At 38.1% G+C, this 21,905-nt stretch overlaps 2 protein-coding genes across 2 annotated transcripts in view; one reads left to right on the top strand and one right to left on the bottom strand.

Moving 5' to 3' along the window:
- Nucleotides 1-5,256: 5,256 nt before the first annotated feature.
- bub1bb (BUB1 mitotic checkpoint serine/threonine kinase Bb) lies at nucleotides 5,257-19,775 on the bottom strand. Its single transcript, XM_079832525.1, has 9 exons — nucleotides 19,632-19,775; nucleotides 19,097-19,246; nucleotides 18,963-19,022; nucleotides 18,740-18,884; nucleotides 17,048-17,244; nucleotides 12,998-13,182; nucleotides 11,402-11,586; nucleotides 11,173-11,270; nucleotides 5,257-5,728 (listed from the first exon to the last, which is right to left on the bottom strand). Exons 2-9 carry the CDS (start codon nucleotides 19,234-19,236, stop codon nucleotides 5,458-5,460), a joined length of 1,281 nt encoding a protein of 426 aa, XP_079688651.1. The 5' UTR covers nucleotides 19,237-19,246; nucleotides 19,632-19,775; the 3' UTR covers nucleotides 5,257-5,457.
- A 397-nt stretch (nucleotides 19,776-20,172) lies between these two features.
- The window catches only part of zfyve19 (zinc finger, FYVE domain containing 19), a 26,034-nt gene continuing 24,301 nt past the window's right edge, over nucleotides 20,173-21,905 (top strand). The window contains exons 1-4 of the mRNA XM_079833201.1: nucleotides 20,173-20,401; nucleotides 20,482-20,603; nucleotides 20,679-20,732; nucleotides 20,812-20,975. Of these exons, the coding sequence (XP_079689327.1) occupies nucleotides 20,348-20,401; nucleotides 20,482-20,603; nucleotides 20,679-20,732; nucleotides 20,812-20,975 (394 nt within the window). The 5' untranslated portion in view covers nucleotides 20,173-20,347. The remainder of the gene's footprint in view (nucleotides 20,402-20,481; nucleotides 20,604-20,678; nucleotides 20,733-20,811; nucleotides 20,976-21,905) is intronic.

Genomic DNA, 21,905 nt, shown 5'->3' with positions numbered 1-21,905 from the left:
TCGGACAGACAATAGATGTTGCAGTCTCTCATGTCCCGTTGAAAACTTATCCTGGCTCTAAGATCGTCCATCTTATTCTCCAAGGATTGGACATTTGCGAGCAAAATGCTCGGGAGAGGAGGACTGAATGCTCTTTTTCTCAGTCTGTTGCGGATCCCAGCGCGTTTCCCGCGGTGTTTTTTGAATCTTCGCCGTCGACTCGAGTGGCCATTGTTCAACTCGGCGTCCCGGCGAATATCAGATGGAAGATTGGAGAAAGTGTCCTGAAACAGGTCAGTGTAGCGGTAACCAATTTCCAGAAGTGTTTTGCTGTCGTAACAGATCAAAGCAGATGATCCGTTGGAAAAAATAGAGAGTAAAAGAGAGTAGAATAATAAATAAAAGCAAAGTCTTAGCGGAGCGACCTGAACGGCGACCGAGCACGGCGGCGCCATCTTGTTAACTGCCATCTTGTTAACCGCCATCTTGTTAAGAAACATGCTAATCATGTTATCAACATGCTAATTCCTGTTAGCAACATGCTAATTCCTGTTAGCAACATGCTAATTCATGTTAGTAACATGTTAAATAATGTTAAACAGTAACATTTTAAAACATCCTTGCAAGTTGCAACAATGCCATATCATGGTAGCAACTAATGCAAAATAATGCTAGCAACTAATGCCAAATCATGCTAGCAACTAATGCCAAATCATGCTAGCAAACTTATGTCAAATCGTGCTAGCAACATGGTAATTCATGCTAACAACATGCTAATTAATGCTAACAACATGTTAGTTAATGCCAACATCATGCTAATCATGTTAATAACATATTAATTCATATTAACATGTTAATTCATGTTAACATGTTAAATAATGCCAGTAACGTTTAAACATGTTTGCAACATGTTAAATCATGCTAACAAAATGCTAATTAATGCTAACATGTTAATTCATGTTTGCAACATGCTAATTGATATAAGCAAAATATGTTAAACCATGCTAACAACATGCCAATCATGCTAGTAGCATGTTAAATAATGCTAGCAACATGTCAATCATGTTAGTAACATGTTAATCCATGTTAACAATGTGTTAAACCATGCTAGCAATGTATTATGCTAGCAATATGGTAATTCATGCTATCAACATGCCAATCATGCTAACAACATGCTAATTCATGCTAGCAAACATGTTAATTGAAGTTAGCAAAAGGACAATCGTGTTAGTAAAATGCTAATTCATGTTAAATCATGCTAAAAAAGTGGGTATGCGCTATATGCGGCGCATAGGGGCGCAGCACCTTGGGGGCGCCAAAACGATGGTATGAAGAAAAAAAAAGTGGTCTTTTCTATATGTAGCTGCTGTTGTGCGTTTCTAAATAATTTCTGTATTTCCTCAATATTATATAACATTATAGAGGACTAACAGGCTAGAGTAGGCCCCCTCATAAGATTCCATAATAGAATTTTGGATAATAATGGAATATCGTGAGTGGGCGCGCCGGCGGCAAGCCAAAGGGCCCTATCTTGCACCCAGCGCAATTGACTTTGTACACCGACGCATGTGTCATTCCTATTTTGCACCCGCGCAAAGCGCGCTTTTCCCTCCACAGAAGCACGTCGCTAAACTAGTGAATGAACTTGCGCTCCCTGGGCGGTTCAGCGCAAAAAAGGAGGCGTGTTCCGGCGCAAACAATCCCTGGTGCCATTTTGCTGTTCCATTAAACAATTGCGCCACTGACCAGAAAAAACCTAGTCTAAAGTCAGTGGCGCGTTGCGCGTTGTTCATTATGCTATTTTAAGGGCGCATGCTTGACCATAATGTATAGCGTGCACAACGCGCATACACTTTGCTCATGTAATCTACACAGATGCAACAGTTATTTTTGCAAATCATAAATTGTTACACTAAAAAAATATTAACACATGAGATGACGGAAATCATTGTGGTGTGCCACGAAGATGTGAAAAAATAGGCATAAATCTAGCTTACAAATGATTCAGGCTAATTGTAATAATTAAGGATAAGACCTGTTTGCCCAATAGTGGCAAGACATATATGTATATAAGGACATCTGACAAATTGGTTTGTCCGTCAAGAACCAGGAAAAAAAATCGACTGAAAAACTGAAAAAACTGAAAGACTGAAAAAAAAAAAGACTGTGAAATCACCTTTACCATAATGTACAACATTACAACTTCACTTCTCTGTCTTTCACTGCTCTTACAAGCACATCAGTCTCCTCGGCTGTGAACCGCTCCTGGCGTGCGCCTGGTAAATACGCCATAATAATAGCAATCCATAATGGAACTTGCGCACCTGCTTTTACAGGGAATGTTGGATGACGCTCCGATTGGTTAATTCACGTTACGCCCAAACCACACCTATGAATAATGAAGCTACTTCAGACCAACCCATTTTAGATTTGCGCCGGGCGCAAGAGCCATTTATCCCGCCGGGAAAATAGCAACAGCGCCGAGACCCGCCCACAAAGTTACTTGCGCTTCGCGCTTTGACACTTGCGTTTCAGATCGTTAAAATAGGGCCCAAAGTGTTCATATACGCTTGGGCGGGCGTCTGATAGCGTGTGATCTAACAGCAAAACATACGCCCACTCGCCTTCTTATAAGGTGCGCTTTGGGGTCAAGGAAATCGCACATTTCCGATGCGGGTTTTTATATCAAAGCGCACGTCCTCGACGCGTGATTGCCAAAATTGTTGCTGCATACCCCTCTGGCACTGGGTAGTTGCGCCCCTGCCTCAAATGGTCCTCATTTCCTGTTTACAAATGTTGGCTTTGGGGTATGTATGACCCCAAAATTGACAGCGTAGTTGTAAAAATATATATACATTATCAATAATACAAATAATATTTTTTTTTTGTTGTTGACTCCTCGTCTGTACATTAATGTTGTGTTGGGAGATTTTAAGTAATTTTATACCTATTTACCACAAAAGTCTGCAACTACACCATTAGCTTGCATGTGAAATATAATTTTTTTTAATGAAAAAATCACTTAATAATCCTCCATTACAGAGAGCTGCATTTGCACATGTTCACTGCGTTAAGAATAAATCCAGCACTACACGTTTCTATAAGTTTAGTAAAATAGAGAAATGTAGAGAAAATATCGCTTCAAACATATCATTTCTGACTCTTCTGGAAGTTTGTTATCATCAAATCAAGAAGTTTCTCACTAGATAGACACTTGAACACCACCATCAGCTTTTAGAGGCTCGACTTCTGTGTATTTTTTTTACAGTCTATGGTTGACCCACGTCGCCCTTCAGCGCCACCTGCTGATGTATCAGTGAATTACACATTTAGAGGTTTAAAGCAGGTCAGATGATAAAACTGCAGTGTAACTCGCCCTGCAGCATTAATAGAGATTCACTATTATATTCCACATTTGTGTTCCTGACCTGTTTCTCTTTTCATTGTCTGGATATAAATTACTAGGGCTGGGTAAAAAAACAACAACAGATTTCTCGATTTTAATCGATTCTCATTTTTATGAACCGATATCGATTCTTAAATTTCAAGAATCGATTAGTCATCCTGTTTTCAGTTGATGAATGAACGGGACATTGTACAGCCCCTCACGTCGAATAAATCCCTATACTCTTTGTGCTTTGTTACTTTTGATATGAAACGAAGTCTCAGATATCAAATGATGTACATTTTATTACGAAATTTAAAAAAATAAACCATTTTGGCGCTGTTTAATGTGGCGTGACAGATCGCCTCAAGAGAAGCGGCCACGCGCAGCTCACGCGAACGGATCATAACCTCCACTTTAATACCAGTTACAGTGCAAAATAAACATGAATGAACATCTGAAAGTGTGTTAAAAGATTAGTACAACGTACTGAAATCAGTATATTGTCTCATGTAATCGCTCAATCAGTGTTTCAACCGTGGAAAGACGTCGGTCAGTCACATTTACCTCAGAAAGACCATTCATTGTCCTTAAACTCAGCTAGAAAAATGAATTCTAGAGATGAGCGTTTTGAAAGGCTATTCATTATAATTTTTAATGTTCTTTAATATTAATGTATGTTTGAAAAGTTTTTATGACTGACAGACAAAAAAAAACATCCTTGAGTGTAATTTATGTTTGTATTTAAATCAGTTAATTGTAACCTTCAATATTATAGTAATGTACCAACTGACCACCATATAACAGTTTACAGCATTAGTTGAGTTTTTTTCCTCAAGGAAACTTGCCATGTGATACATATCCACAATAATCAATACTGAATCAATGCGCTACAAATAACATTGAACGCAAATAAAAGCCCTTCATCTTCTTCCAACACTGCAGAATAAGTGCAAATGCAGTTCCTGAAGTCAAAGTACAAGAGCATTTATGGAATCAGTTGCATTTATTGAAGCATTAATTACCACATCTACAAGCAATGCCAATATTATAAATGCTACTCTTGCGATATAAAAAAACACTGTTGCGTTACAAAAAAGTATGTATATACCAAAAAAAATATGTACAATAATCGATTCGATTCAGCGGTTTGGAGCGTTATGAATCAGTGAGTCGATTCAGTGGTTTGGATCGCCAAAGTCGCGTATTTCAGCAGTTTGACACGCGATCCGAATAATGATTCGACTCACTGATTCATAACGCTTCGAAGCTTCATGATGCTGTGTTTTGAAATCGGTCATCACTACAGAAGTCGTTATTTAGGTTTTTTTGCGCAAAAAAACCCAATTCTCGTCGCTTTATAAAGTTATTGTAGAACCACTGTAGTGAGATGGACTTTGTAATGACGTCTTTAGTGCCTTTTAAGGGTCTTGAGAGTGTAAAGTGCATTGTGCCAATGGAGGCCTTTCTGAGCCATCGGATTTACACTAAAATATCTTAATTTGTGTTCCGAAGATGAACGGAGGTCTTACGGGTGTCGAACGACATGAGGGTAAGTCATTAATGACAGAATTTACATTTTTGGGTGAACTAACCCAAGAGATTGCACTTTGTGCATTGGAAGCACTCAAATGTCTGTTTTGCATAGCTACCTCTGTAAAACAGGAAGTTATTTATTCATTTTTTCAGGAGTTGTAGCATATTCCTTTTGTAAAGCTACATAACTTGTTTGACTCAATGTTTTGTAAATTTGAGCCATTAAGGTCTTCAATAAAACAAGATGAGAATTTAAATATTCCCAGCACTTTCTGTGATGTAGTGTTTTTTTTCCACTTCCAACACTGCAGAATAAGTGCAAAGGCAGTTCCTGAAGTCAAAGTACAAGAGCATTTATGGAATCAGTTGCATTTATTGAAGCATTAATTACCACATCTACAAGCAATGCCAATATAATAAATGCTACTCTTGCAATATAAAAAAACAGTTGCGTTACAAAAAAGTATGTATATACAAAAAAAAAAATTATGTACAAAAACACAGGAACAGTTCTACACAAGCACATGTTAGGTGTCATCTAAAGCAGCCGTCTGGCTTCAGTTTGCAGTGGGACCCGTGTGTGTTTTGAGAGCGTGCTTCTGTCGGTATCGCTCGGCCCGCAGCTCCTCGAAGCAGAACTCAGTGGCTCCGCTGTCGAGCAGCTCTCTGCAGTACATGCTCTGCTCTCGGCTCTTTCCCTCCTCCTGCGTCTGGAGCTGCATGAGCTGCTGGCGCTCCTGCAGCATCTTCAGCGGCGTCTGCTCCAGTCGGCAGGGCTTCCTCGCTGACAGCACCGGGTTCACCGCAGGGTTGATTTTACACGGAGTTCTGGAGGAGGGGAAATGAGGTGAGTATAAACATGCAAACACATCAGTGTCAGAAGAACAAGACCTACACTTAGTGATCATTTAAAGGGTGACTAAACCATAAACCAACTTTTTTTAGTTAAAGGGTAACTTCAGTGATTAAGCTTTGTATTTAAACTAGGTCATTTATGTAGTAGAAATGTGAAATTATTTTTGAATTTGGTGCCTTCTAGACTGAGAAAAGACAGAAAATGTATTTGTCTCATGTGGATGAAAGACAACAACTCCCAGAATGCACTTGCTTCGCTGCCCTACAAGGCCGTACACCGTCGTTTTGATCTTCATTGTAATACAATCATTTCATTCAGTTAGAGAATAAACCGACAGCGTTGTTTTTTCCGGAAAAAAAAAGGCATTTGGGGGGTAAAATGTGTTATTTTGGCAGGGCTGGCAGCTAAAATTCGCATTCCTGGGTCTGTATATCACATAATTGGGGTCGCTTCAACCTGTGGACTTGGCAACACAGTGCCGTTGAGTTCTGTTGACATTTGACAACTAACGTTATGCGTCGCTCCGTTGCTCTGATTGGTTGTAGGTCTATCCAATCGAGGTCTTCGCTGGTTGGGTTGAAACACCCCATAATCACAGCCCAATGGAGCAGAATCAGACTCATATTCTGACTAGAATTGAGTATGACGACGTCAGGCTAGTATAAAGTGTTTTAATTCTATAATATATGGTGTAAAACCGTCTGAGTGCTGCCCTCTTAAGGTTGAACAGTGGCTATTGCAGTTGAATTTTCCTATTGGACGTTGTAGGTCATCAACGTCTCACTATCCGCGCCCCTGGCACGAGCTCAGAAATGTTTCCCCCAATCACATGATGAGAACGGCTTCACTCCAGTATGAACTGTCATGTTACATGAAGTCGAAACATTATGAATGAAACTTACTTGACACTTGCTTTAACATTGTAATGAAGAAAATAGGGTTAAATAATGCAGTTGTCAGTACACGTCAGGCTTTTCTTGCGATATTATTGCCGCCCGTCATGTGCAGAGGTGGAAAGTAACGAATTACATTTACTCGCGTTACTGTAATTGAGTAGTTTTTCTGCGTACTTCTACTTTTTTAAGTAGATTTAAAAATATGTAATTTTACTTTTACTTAAGTATGTTTTATTTGAAGTATTGTACTTCGCTACATTTTAAACTACATCCGTTACTGAGTAAAAATAAATAATACAAAGGGGGGAAAACGCGATCCGGAAACGACTGGATTGAATTGAAGGCGGGAGAACGAACGCAAAAATCACAAAAAGAAGGAGAAGGACAGACGTCAGACCCAGCTGAAAGCGAAACGCCGTCGTGAACCCCTGGATAGTATGGAAAAACTTTGGATATAGACAAAAAATTGCCGGGTGTTGTCCTGGAGGATATCAAATTAGCAACAAAATGTTGATGCAGGAGGAAACACATAGAACATGTTCGGGAACACCACCCCTCTTGGCAGATAAAGGTACGTTTATAACTTAAAGCCGAATGTTTTCTGTGATGCAGAGGGAATCCCGGAATTACCTACAGTATAACGCAGATGTCACGTAAAACACGCAAACTGATGAATGAATGAATACATCGACTGTAGAACTGTACAATAAATCAAATCGTGACATGGTCTGTGAATATTAAAGCTCAAAACCCTGCTATATGAAAATATTATTAGCTTTTTCTGTCTCTGTGTGAATGAGCAGCGCCGTTTCGTCTACTAGCCTACATACTTAAGTAGCCTCGCGCTCGTGGTGTTTAACGTCTCAAAAAACATATTTGGTCATGAACATACAGTATGAACATTTCCAGAGCTGATCTGAGACCCCCTAATGAACATTTTCATCATTTTATTTGATTAAAAGCCATTATCAAATACACTCTGAAACAGATCTTCCCTGAAATAGGTCCTCACTAACACCCGTCAAAATAAACGGTTTAACTAGATGAAATTGTGACAGAAATATATTACTATTGTAGGCCTATAGAATACTTGTCAAAATAATAATAATAATAACAACAATAATAATATTAAATAATTTAAACATTATTTAAGAATATATTTTTAAATCCATGTTTTAATTTAGTAAAACAGCACTGCTTTGCGCAAAAAAATTAAAGGATAAGTATTTGATCACCGTTTTCGGTAATGTATTTGTATTAAATCATAAAAAGAAAAATTTCCTAGGACTCTATTATTCTTAAAGTTGTTAATCTAATTCATAATTTATTTCGTTTATTAGACATGTTTTATTGAAATTTTAATAAACAATTTTTTTTTTTAATTGTTTCAAGTTTGTTATAATAAAGCATTTCAACCAAAAAAAAAAAAAATCAGTTTTCATTAATTTAATGCCATTTTAACTGGTGATAATAATAACCATAATTTAATAATACAGTTTATTTATTAAATAATTAATACCGTGATGCTGTGAAACTGATGTTTTCATATCGTGAAAATCTCATTCTATTACAACCCTACACGGGGTTTTTTAACCACCCTGCTGTTAAAAAAAGTAACTCAGTAACTTTTACTCTGAGTACATTTTAAATGAACTACTTTTTACTTTTACTTGAGTACATTTTTAGACAAGTACTTTTACTTCTACTTAAGTAAAATTTCATTGAAGTAATAGTACTTTTACTTGAGTAGAATATTTTGTTACTCTTTCCACCTCTGGTCATGTGTACAGACAAGTTTCATACATGAGACGCACTTTCAAACCCTGACACGCAAGCGGTTGCCGCGGTAACGAACAACAATACTGTAACGTGCTGGCGTATATAGTACAACTTATTTGAGGAAATCTGTTTATAATGGGCTATTATGTTTTGAACTTATTGGCCCTGCGCTGCTTATTGATTCAGTTCATTTGAATGAAAATACATCGTATGTATCTGATCTATTTTTAGTGGCATTCAGTGAAAGGATTTGACTGTTCATAGATTAGGTCAGTTCTCTTGCGCTCGGCATCGGGAGTTAACGCAGTTTGAGCCAGCGACTCGCATTGATAAGGCTCTGGGTCTGTGTCTACAGACAATCCACCCTCCTCCACTTCAGGTGAAGGTAGGAGAATGACCGCTCTGTTGCAAAGCTACTGGCGTCACTCCAGTCATTCTCCATCTTTGCAACTCGCGAGTCAGACAGCTGTCAATCAATCCGTCACTGCAGGTCTCAGGCATAGACAGTAAAAGAAATGGACACAGCGACCCCATAGACTTCACGGAGAAAAAGTGAAGTCAGATAGAAGCATCACTTCCTGATGGCTGATGTACTGCGCAGCCTCAGACTGAGCTTGACGACGTAGATCTGACAGTGGCAAGTCGTCTAGTAGTTGTGCAAAGTGAAATCTGAATCACGTTGTTGAAATATTTTGTCCTGTTACTTTTGGCTTTCTATGGGCTTCTCCCCATGCCTCTCCCTTGACTTTATCTGATTTTATGCCTCCACGTCCCCCCGATTGTCTCATAGACAGTAAAAGATTGCCTACAAGCTTTTCCTCTTGTCTATACAGTAATTTCTCTACTATGCACCGGTTGTCGCGTGGTTATGATCAGAGATGTATAAAGTACTAGAGACACATACTTGAGTAAAAGTACAAGTTCCTTATCAAAAAAGTGACTTGAGTAGAAGTTGAAGTGCTCTTTAAGCACCACACTTAAGTAGAAGTACTAAAGTATTCAACATTTTTTGTACTTAAGTATTGCAAGTAGTTTATTTTAAAATGTACTACTCAAGTACTGAAAGTAAAAGTACAAGTATTGTGTTATGTAGTTATTAAAGAAAGTAGTCAAAAGTTTGAACATCATATTGTTTTTATTATTTCAAATGATTAAGCTAAAGGACAATCACAATGTTGGTAGGTAATTTTTCTACATATTGTCATATAAATAACCTGAAAATACTGTAGTTCATTAAGATTAAATCTTACTATAACCACTCTTACTAAAAAAAAATGGGGTAAGCACACTTATATTCTCATTTCAAGAGGTGTTCTGAGTAAATTGTTTGTTTGTAACACTTTACAATATGGTTTGATTTGTTAACATTACATTAGTTAATGTAGACTTAATAACTAACATGAACTAACCATGATCAATACATTTGTTACTGTATGTATTAATCTTTGTTAATCTTAGTTAATAAAAATACAGCTGTTCATTGTTTGTATATGTTACTTCACAGTGCACATTAACTATGTAAACAAATAGAGAGCAATTTGAGTGCAAGACGCTCATGTTGTTTTAAAGACAGTGAATGCGCGCTCGCGGGGCTCTTTCTCGCGCTCTCTCTCCAACTTTCTCTCGCGCTCTGTCTCTCTCTCGCACTCTCGCGCTCTGTCTCTCTCTCTCATGCGCGGTAATGTGGGTTTGGAATGGAATGATTCATAACATTTTTATAATTGTAACGAGTAACGATGCAGCACATAAAAAAAATATCGGAGTAAAAGTATTAAACTCATCGAAAATATGTACTGAAGTAAAAGTGGAAGTAGGAGAAAAAAACAATACTCTAGTAAAGTACAGATACTGCCTTTTAGTACTTAAGTACAGTAGTGAAGTAGTTCTACTTCGTTACTATACATCTCTGGTTATGATGCAATCATTAGCCTATTTTCTACAAAAGCGGTTTCTACGGGGCGATAGTGTAAGATCCAAGGTAATGGAGCCTTTTATACATTATCATGTTTCTTTAGAAATAAACAATGGTCAAATGGAGTATTTAAACGCCTCAGATGTAAAGATATTCACTGTCAAAGTGAGGCCAAAATGAATGGGAGTCTATGGGATGCTAACAGCAGGTGATGGCTTGGTTAGCAATGGCCGCCCCTATGGAAGGTACACTTTCCGGGTGTAGGCCTCGGTTCGTCCCCTGTCTCCGCTGGGCTCGGCCCACTTTTCCAGCATTTTTAAAAAATTGCCAGTGGGTGTAGTTAAGCTCTGAGCTGGAGTTTAGTAACCCTTTAAAGTCATATAGCACCTGCTGCAGTGTTTCAATCACTAAAAACAACGGGACGTTCTAAAACGCTTAAAAACATCTTAAAGGGATCCCCTGGTGTTAAGACATGTATGGCTTAATGTAACATAAATGATGTCTCTTACTGAGATATGTAGTAGAAAACCCATGAAAAATCCACGGTACTTAAAAAAATTAATTATATATTTGGACAATAGGCGGCGCCATTTTGTTTGCGTTCTAGGTCGATGATGTAGAATGGTTGCACTCGGCAATCAACTATATTTTTCCCACAAAAATATAAAGATATTTCAAATTTGTTTTCAAAATATTAAGAATTATCGGTATCTGACAATTTTTATATCGGTGCATCCCTATTTATTTACTTATTGTATAGATGTTTTACACTATTAAAAACCTTTGTATATGCTGACAGACAACCATCAAATCCTCTGATGACACTCACACAGCGGGAGGCTGGTCGTCCTCTTCCACAAACGGTTGGAAACTGGGTTTAGGAGGCGGAACCGCGACGCTGAGGCCCGATCTGGACTTCAGGGGAAACTGGAATAAGAAACAAATGTGTATCAGATCACAGCCTCCATTCTCCTTCAACCGCCTCCAGACACAAAACTGACACAGAACCAGTCAGGTAACCGGTTAAACGGGTAATACAGCCCAACACTGACACACACCTTCACATTGGACCATTTCTCCGGTTTCTGTTCGTTTTCTTTGGCTCTGGCAGTAGGTGGCGCAGTCCAGATCTCAAATTTGGGTTCTTGCGGCTCAGTTTCAGGAGCTTTATTCTCATCAAACACCAAAATGCGACTGTTCTGTTTGGGGCCCAACGGCTGTTTAAACTGGAGCCCACGGGCGTCTGTGTGTCAAAGCAAAGAGTGTGTTTAGACATGTGCCGGTAAACGGTAATACGATATACCGCAATAATGAACATGCTCAATATTGTTATCGTGGGCACTTCAAAATACCGTGAATAATTATTTATTACGAATTATTCCGATTTTTTGAAGGAATTTTAAGAATACTTTACCCATCAACCGTTTAAAATGAACAACACATCAAAGAGGAACTCGCACTGATGTAAACAGACCAAGAGGAACACGCAATGATGTAAATAGACCAAGAGGAACGCGCAATGATGTAAATAGACCAAGAGGAACACGCAATGATGTAAATAGACCAAGAGGAACGCGCAATGATGTAAATAGACCAAGAGGAACGCGCAATGATGTAAATAGACCAAGAGGAACACGCAATGATGTAAATAGACCAAGAGGAACGCGCAATGATGTAAATAGACCAAGAGGAACGCGCAATGATGTAAATAGACCAAGAGGAACGCGCAATGATGTAAATAGACCAAGAGGAACGCGCAATGATGTAAATAGACCAAGAGGAACGCGCAATGATGTAAATAGACCAAGAGGAACGCGCAATGATGTAAATAGACCAAGAGGAACGCGCAATGATGTAAATAGACCAAGAGGAACGCGCAATGATGTAAATAGACCAAGAGGAACACGCAATGATGTAAATAGACCAAGAGGAACGCGCAATGATGTAAATAGACCAAGAGGAACGCGCAATGATGTAAATAGACCAAGAGGAACGCACAATGATGTAAATAGACCAAGAGGAACGCGCAATGATGTAAATAGACCAAGAGGAACGCACAATGATGTAAATAGACCAAGAGGAACACGCAATGATGTAAATAGACCAAGAGGAACGCGCAATGATGTAAATAGACCAAGAGGAACTCGCACTGATGTAAATAGTTTGTAAACATTTTCAAACTTGCATTTTATATTTTAATCTGGACTAAATTACATGCCCTAGATATTGTTTGAATATGTTCTGACTGTTGTTCAATCACACACTTTACAAGGCTCCAGTATTTAACATTAGTTAATTCATTAACAAACTGACAATGAAAAATACTTCTAAAGCATGTATTAATCTTAGTTAAATGTACATTTCAGCATACCTATTGTTCTTTATAATTCTTTTGCACTTTAATCTGTTTTAAATATTTGTTTACTTTATACATTTTTGTGTATTGCTTTATTGTATTTAAATGTTTGGTTCTTTTGTTATAAGAAAGTGATTTAACCTGTTATAGTATGACAACACTTTTTTTGCAACTTATTTCAATATCGTGATAATACCGTATACCGTGATAAAAGCTTCAGCAATTAATCGCAACATGAAAATTTGATACCGGCACATGCCTACACAGCACACATTCACGTTTAAATAAAGTCTCTCACATCCGGCCGATGCTTTTACTCTGTTGATGGGAACGACGGCCTTTTTCTTCCCTTTGGCTTTGAGCTCGGCCAGTGACGATCGATGAGGCTCTGCGGGTCCTTCATCATCCTCGTCGTCTTCATCATCTCTGTGTTGATCTGTCATGGAAGACATCATCTGTCTGCACACTCGCGCCTGCAAAGCTCTGGAGACAAACACAAGGCGTGACGGTCAAAACCCTGAAAACACTCGCAACCCTTTATTTATTACACTATTACATCAGTGAGGAATTTATTAGATGATGGAAAGTGCCTTAATGTTTCGAATAACATGCACTGATTCAACCCTGTAAAGCAAGACATAAAATAAATGATAAATGTAATGTTGATTCAACCTTTAAAGGTCCCATGACATGAAATTTTCACTTTATGAGGTTTTTTAACATTATTATGAGTTCCTCTAGCCTGTATATGGTCCCCAGGTGGCTGTAAATTTCAATAGGTGTAAACCAAGCCCTGCTCTGCCTTTGAGAAAATGAAAGCTCAGACGAGGCAATCTGGAATCTTCCCTGTATGTTGTCATATGGTGAACGGCTACCTCCCCTTCCTCTGCTTTGCCCGCCCAGAGAATTTGGAGAAAATGGACTCAGTTTTTTTTTTTTTTTACATTTAATTCAGTTGCAATGTCAGCACGTGTTAATTTCGTTGACTAATAATTTGTGTCAATTTTCGTCAACAACCTTTTTTCACTGACGAAAACGAGACGATAACTAAATAAAAACTAGTGTTGGATGACAAAAACTATGAGGAAAACTTACTGTCATTTTCGTCAACAAATAAAAACGAGACGAAAATGTTAGGGAGGGACGATTAGGGCAGAGATCCAGTCAGAACTGATGTCCTGTGTAAAAGATGAGCACATTTGACCTGAACTGATCTAACCGCTGGAAAATACGGCTCACACACTCCCAATCCAGCTCCAGAGCGGCTCAATCAATCAATAACACACATTTATGCCAGGATATTGTTATGAACTAATGCTGATGAATAATGACAATGTTTATATAGTAATATGTTTTAGACGGTTGTAACAATGCATATTTTATCTCCTTTACTTGAATGAGCTCCTGCAACTGCAACACAGGCGCAGAAATTTCAAAATAAGAGTCAAGGTGTTTTTCGAGCTTGTTTATAATAAAAAGTCACGCATTATATATTCGTTTCTGCTTACACAAACTATATTTAATTTAATTCCCATTTAATTCATAGTCAGGAGGAAAGAGCAGTATTTGACACATATTCAATAAAGTATCAGGGTTATAATAGTTCACTAAAACCATTTAAAAAAAAACTTCATTACTTGAAGTTAAATAAATGTAAACTGAAATTAAAAAAATTTATTAACAAACTAATTTGAAGCTTTAGCTTAACCTGATATGGCCTACTAACTAAAACAGAAATACAAAGTTATAAAAACTATATAGATGTTTTAAAAAAAACTTTCGTGTATTTTTAATGTCAGAAACAAAATGATGTCAAAATGTCAGTTCAAGTGACAGTCGGTTATGTAATGCTTAAATGCTTAATGTATTACAATTGAACTAAACTCATTAGATTTTAGGAGACTAAATCTACTGTAGATTAAGTCGACTAAAATCTTATGATATTTAGTCGACTAAAACTAAAAACAATTCACGTGACTAAAATATGACTAAAACTAAATGGCATTTTAATCAAAAGACTACGACTAAAACTTATTCAAAATTGGCTGTCAAAATCAACACTGGTCAGCACAGGCTTTACAAACAGACTTTTACGATATGGAAACAGTGAGTAACAGTGTTCATTAATGCCTGATCTGTGATTTCTGATGTGTAGCTAATTATTCAAGTTCACGCAGACTTTCTTTCTAAATCGTTTAATACTGTTTACGCATCAGTTAATCACTAAACGATCCACTTCACATCGTTTCTCTTAGTAGCTACATTTTGATTAGACGCAAGATTAGCGATCAAAGAACACTCTCTTTATAATGTTCGGATCTGTCAATCACACGTCGCGAGTGTATCTGCACACTTGCCCAAACTGCCGTTATAATAAATGACGCTGTTATGCTAAATGCCAAACCATTGCCAACAGAAGAAGAATCTCAATGTTGCCACGACTGGACCATTTCAATCCCGCCAATAGAATCAGTCATGGAGTCTCGACCCTGTTTCCGTCTCGTGCAAAATGGATTTCCACCATTACTGAGCAAAAGCGTTTTAGAGTTGTTTAGTTTGCCCAAAATTATCAGGAGACGCCGTCCGTTAGGGATGGTTCGATACCACAATTTTGTCTTCGGTACGGTACCACAATCTAATACCGAAGAACCGATATTAAATCGATACCATACAGGGTCTGAATTTTGATGTGGGTATTGCGCATAATTTTACTCACTCTCGCAAGTTTTGGGTTTATGAAGCGGGAAATTACCGCAAATATTTATTATTAAATTAATCAACAAAGATTATCACATCAATCAGTCATTTGGAAACTTTTTAGTAAGTAATTTCAGCATTACTGCGCGTCTCCATTGCTTCTGGCTTCAAAAGACATCGCACCTGCACTATAAAAGCAATCTGCGCGCTCAGATTCAACACTTTCGCTTCCGTTGCGGGACAACTGACGGAAATTACTGCCCACGTCTTCTTAAACCTCGCCAATTTGAACATGCAAGCGATTTTATAGCATTTCGTAATACATATGGGATGAGAGCTCTTTGAGAGAGTTTTCTTTGCGCTCATGCCAACAACAAACACACACACACACACAAGCCTAAAGAGCTCGCGCATTCCAAATTAAGTTGTTTTTCCTCAGTCAAATACACACAAAATGATGTCAAAAATGTCAATCTTTAGTGAGTAGTTACATAAACACAGTTGGGTATGTCTTTCGCGGATGTAAATAGTGTAATAGTATGCGTGCAAATATTATGAGGTCTAAACGTCACTGGTTGAAACGAACGCTGGAGATTTCTTTATATTTAAATGATACGATCTTGTGTATGTGTGTTAATCAGTGTTAAAAGAAAAATGTCTAAATTAGATCGTTAGAATGATGCACTCACCTGTCGATCTCTTAATGTCTAGTACAAGTCAGGAATGAAGTGAGCGATGCTTGGCAAGGTTTGATGGTTCTTCAGCAGTTTTATAAGCAAAGTAATTCCAAATTTCACGTCTACTCTCTTTATTAATGAGTTTTGTGCGTGTTGAGTGAGATTCAACTGCTGTATTCATCTTGTTCTGTTGCCACATTTGCCGGTTTTGCGTCAGTTTGGGTAGCGCGCTGCCACCTAGCGGTGAACTTCGGAACAGCAGCATATACCGAAATGAGCAAAATTATGATATCGTACCGTTTGAAATAAAAATATACCGTTATTTTTCCAGTACCGGTATACCGCGCATCCCTACCGTCCGTAATTGCGTATTCCGTGAAGTCACGAACGCGCATCACAGAACAGAGCAAGGCAAGCATTTGTGCTTATAAAACGTTTTTATTTATTTTTTAAATGGCCGATCGTTTGGCTAGATAAGACCCTTATTCATCGTCTGGTGTCGTTTAAAGCTTCACTGAAACTGTCATTTGGACCTTGAACCGTTTGGAGCCCATTGAAGTCCATTATAAGGAGAAAAACCCTGGAATGTTTTCATCAAAAACCTTAATTTCTTTTCGACTGCAGAAAGAAAGACATGGACATCTTGGATGACATGGGGGTGAGTAAACTATCAGCAAAAGTTTATTTAAAAGTGAACTAATCCTTTAAGATATCGGACAAATTTTCTTATTGGGCCGATAACGATAGCATTAAACATAAACATATCGCGGCAATATAAAGGTTAAACCTCGACCTAAAGGTAGATGTTTTTACAATTACGGTCTTTTACTTGCTTAAAAAAGTCTGAACTATCAATCAGACATCGGATCTTAGACCTCCATGCTTCAAATGTGATGCATTAGGCTTTATAGGATTAATCTTGCATTAATTTTAGGATGGATAGAGATGAATAAACTCAGTGGAAGTTTCCAGACCTGTGAAACGCATGTAGTTTATCACCAGGTTCTGCTCCACACTTGACACCGTCCTGAAAAACGCTGTCGGCCATCTTTAAATTCCCCCTCTTCTCGTGCTCTTCGGACCAGGCGATGTAAAGAGCCGCTTGCATGACTCCGATTCCCTGAGCTTGCATATAGCGGAAGACGTCCATCGGGTCCGAACAGCCCTCTGCCTGCAAGCAAATGTAAACAGACCAGTTAAAAAAAACTTTAAGGCTTGAAATCTTTCCATGGGAATTAACGGGAATATATGGGAAAATTGCTTAAAGGGATAGTTCACCCAAAAACGAAAATTAGCCCATGATTTACTCACCCTCAAGTCATCCTAGATATCCCACATCGCACATATTACAAAAGTCCAGGCTAATCCAAGCGTAATTATATCATATTTTCAACAGTAATAGTTGCTCTGTTTTTGAAGTCCATAAAAAATGCATCTGTCCGTCATATAACTGCTCCACGCGGCTCTGGGGTGTTAATAAAGGCCTTCTGAAGCGAATCAATGCGTTTGTGTAGGAAAAATATCCATATTTAAAACTTTATAAAGTAAAGTTGCAGCCGACCGCCTGAGGACATTTAAAATCATATTTTCAACATTTTGTCTTATAATTATGACTAGCATGTCGTATTTTCAACTTTTTATCTCACTACTATGACTTTTAAAATCATATTTTTGACTTTTTATCTAATAATGAGGACATTTAACATCACATTTTCAACATTTTATCTTATAATTATGACTTAGCATGCCCTATTTGTGACTTTATCTAATAATGAGGACATTTAAAATCATATTTTCAACATTTTGTCTTATAATTATGACTAGCATGTCGTATTTTCAACTTTTTATCTCACTACTACGACTTTTAAAATCATATTTTTGACTTTTTATCTAATAATGAGGACATTTTAAATCACATTTTCAACATTTTATCTTATAATTATGACTTAGCATGCCCTATTTGTGACTTTATCTAATAATGAGGACATTTAAAATCATATTTTCAACCTTTTCACTTATAATTATGACTAGTATGTCATATTTATGACTTTTTATCTCACTATTATGACTTTTAAAATCATATTTTTGACTTTTGATCTAATAATGAGGACATTTAAAATCATATTTTCAACATTTTGTCTTATAGTTATGACTAGCATGTTGTATTTATGACTTTATCTCACTATTATGACTTTTAAAATCATACTTTTGATCTAATAATGAGGACACTTAAAATCATATTTTCAACATTTTATGTATGTAAACTGTCTGATTATGATTCTGGCAACATTACAGGTCAGAAGTCATATTAGATTGGAATAATCGAAGGATATATGCACAAAAGGACTGTTCATGTATTGGCCAAATGTTTATATCTGCTTGGAGGAAACATAATTTTTATTATATTAGATAAAGATCCATACAGGAAAAAAGGACTTGAACCCTGCATTATAAGAGTATTTATTTTCTTTTAATTTACTAGGATGTCTTGAGGGTGAGTAAATCATGGGCTAATTTTCATTTTTGGGTGAACTATCCCTTTAAATTTAATGTAGTTGAAAAAACAATCTTGCAGCATAAATTCCTGTTATGTTTACAAAATTCCCCAGATTAAGTTCCCATGGAAAGTTTCCGCTCCCTGCCTAAATGTGAGGTCTGTCACTCACAAATTCGATCCAGAGTTCAACGTAGCGAAGGTCATTGTGATACTTCTTGTCAACTGTGAAGCGCGTGACCGCTCTTTCAAGAAGCACGGATAAGTTACTCTCCTTTCCACCCTGTGGGAATGTCTGCTTTGCCCATTTTATGTACCTGCAGAAAAAATAAACGTGAATTTGTGCGATTTGCATATGAAAAGTATCATGCATCTGCTGTCATATTAATCCATACCTGACCCAAACGTCGAGAGGGTCGTCTCCTTCATACAGCCGCAGCTCAGACTCAAACGCTCTGAAGAAGAATAAGGTTAATGTTATTGAATTGTACCGCAACATGCATTATGTTTTATTAAAAACCCCACTCACTGTTTCTTCTGATTGAGGGCCGTGTGGTTTCCCTCCTGCTGCTGACACAGGGCCTGGTGAAGGGCCGAAATGGCACGGCCTTGTTTCAAAGGCTGGATGTTTTCTTTACATAATTCCCACTCGGCATCACACTCTGCCATGGCTGGTGATCTGATCCAGAAGTGGAAAAACAGATGATACTGAATGGTTACCATATACTAAGGCATTTAAAAGGTACTTCAAATATAAATACATGTCCTAAAAACCAAGGTATTACCATTGAGACCACATATTAAAGCTCTTAAATGATGTAAAATAAATTAAAAGTGGCTGGTAATCTGATCTAGAGGTGGACTAACAGATGATACTGAATGGTTACCATATACTAAGGCATTTAAAAGGTACTTCAAATGTAAATACATGCCCTAAAAACTAAGTTATACCATTGTGTCCACACATTAAAGCTCTGAAATGGTGCAAAATACAGCATTTGATCACGTGATACTGTACACAATGTATCTGCAAAGTTAAGTAGAGAAAACGAATTATAACTTACATTTTCCCAACCGAAATCTCCTTAATATCCTTCTCTTCGTCAAAACAACCGTGTTTGTACAGTAGAAATATACAAATATTATCCTAATTCCATAAATCGCTCGCTCTTGTGTTGTCTGTTGTTCGTGTTGACGGAGAAAAAGACGTTTGAACAAAAACCGGAAGCGCGCCAAAGAGATGCTGATTGGGCGAACCGCTCACGTGACCACGCGAGGTTCACTGAAATAATAACCGACTTTTTATTTTATTTTATAAATATAAATTTGTGTTTTTAATATCATCACCCGTTTTCTTGTGCACGTATAAATGTTGTGACGGCATGAGAGCCCTAAGTAAGCTACAACGGCTATCATGCTGCATGCTGGGAAATGAGTACATTTCAAATTTAGAGTTTTGATTGTTCTATTCATAATTCATTTTGAGGTACTTTTAGTTTTTTTAGTTTTTAAAAAAAGGCATCTAAATTATTCTGAATGTATTGATTTGTTTACAAACCACAACAATTCTAATCGCCGCAAGCGAGAAAAACTACATTTCCCAACACACCCCAGCTCTCGCAGCGTTTCCTGTATTTACGTTCTGTGATTCAAGAGAAACGCAATGGAGAGAATGCAGCTGAAATCGCAGCATTACAGTACAATTCATTGAATTATTATAAACTTGAGCGTTTAAAGTCTCACTGCAGCATGTGTTTGCGATTCCCCGAAGAATCACAATATGGATAATCGCTGTTTCTGCTGTGCATCAAAGTTCACTCTCTTCAGAAAAGAGGTTAGCGCCTGTAAACACCGATTCTTTCATTTAAATACCTTTAATTGACAGTGTTTGACTTGGTTTTGTGTGTTTTTCAGTTGGGTTGTAAAAGCTGTGGCCATTCTTTCTGCTCTGGGTGTCTGACATTCAATGCTATAGTGCCAAAATATGGAAACAGCCAGCAGAAAGTCTGCAAACAGTGTTATGGAAACCTAACAAGGTCAGCAAGCCAAACACGGCTTACTCTGTTATAGTATATTCATTACTGCACAACTGACAGGTCTTTTATGTGCAGTTCAGGCAACCAGAATGATGCTGGCCGATGGTCCCCACCTGAAAACTACAAAAAGTATGAATCCGTATCTAATATCAGATGTGAAATGCCCCTGTGTGCCACTGGAATAACACAGATCTGTGGCGTCTTACAGGCGGGTCGCTGCTCTGGAAGCCAAACAAGCTCAGCAGAATCAGCCGTCCCGACCCGGAGGTGGAAAGAACAGCACAGTGAGTCGAATTTCAACCCGAGGACTCAGTAAAGAGGACCAGGTCATCGCAGAACGACTGAACAAGCTGAAAGAGGAAACCAAGCCGAGTAAGATCTGTCGAAATCTGCTTGATTGTTTTGTCACAAAATATAAAGTATATGTTAGTGCTGTCAAATCGATTAATCGCGCTCGCACACACACACATTTTAACAATTTATTTGAGTCCACTTACAAGAAATGATTTACAGGGACATAAACATTATAGGTGCAGTTAAATTACATGTACAAAATCATGGCCCATTGGCACACACAGATCTTCACATCTCTCAGGGGTTATGGGTATCAGTAGCAGCGTCTCCTCCATATATGGCGACTGCCTATGATAGCAGACAGGGCACAGTTCTTCGCCAGCCGTTTGGCCCTCTTTTTGGGCATCCCAAGTTGTTGAAGCCCTCTTACCACCAGCCTATGTGTGTGTCCTAAGCTGCTGAATATGAACCTGCCCCGATAACCGATCTCTGAGATGGTTTTTAAGAGCGGCTGGTATTTAATGACCTTGGTCATAAAGGCTTCCTCCATGCTAGAGTCAAAGGTCATGCCACCTCCAGAATGAACACCTCACTGAGCTCCTCATTAACCAAAGTCACATCTGGTGTGTTAGCAGACAGATGTGAGAAAGCATCAGAGTTACCATTGCCATGCTGGAACATGGATGCTTTTACACTAGAGTGTTTATATGTTTTTACTGAAGGTGAGAGATGTGTTGATACGTCTCTCACTATAAGGTCCACTATTCTGTCGTGGCGTGCGATGTACATTCCCTTGTAAGCATGGCAGCCGTTCAGAATGTGTGGCAGTGTCTCAGTGATCTGTTCTGTGGTGTGTGTGTGTGTGTGTGTGTGTGTGTGTGTGTGTGGCAGTGTCTCAGTGGTCTGTTCTGTGGTGTGATGTAGACAGTGAGGGACCTGGGTTGTAGGAAACCAGATGGAAAGGTTGAGTCTGGTAGGAAGAACTTGCAATCTAGCTTTTACTGTGAA

Source organism: Gobio gobio (genome assembly GCF_949357685.1).
Source record: "Gobio gobio genome assembly, chromosome: 13".
Classification (NCBI taxonomy): domain Eukaryota; kingdom Metazoa; phylum Chordata; class Actinopteri; order Cypriniformes; family Gobionidae; genus Gobio; species Gobio gobio.
Note: the sequence above shows the minus strand (reverse complement) of the source record. Positions and strands in the feature narration are given on the sequence as shown.

Coding starts and splice junctions, on each gene's coding strand:
- bub1bb (XM_079832525.1), bottom strand. CDS start 19,236: ATGGCAGAGTGTGATGCCGAGTGGGAATTATGTAAAGAAAACATCCAG. Junction 11,271..11,401: donor AGAAATGGTCCAATGTGAAG/GTGTGTGTCAGT, acceptor TTCTTATTCCAG/TTTCCCCTGAAGTCCAGATC. Junction 5,729..11,172: donor GACGACCAGCCTCCCGCTGT/GTGAGTGTCATC, acceptor CCCCTCCTCCAG/AACTCCGTGTAAAATCAACC.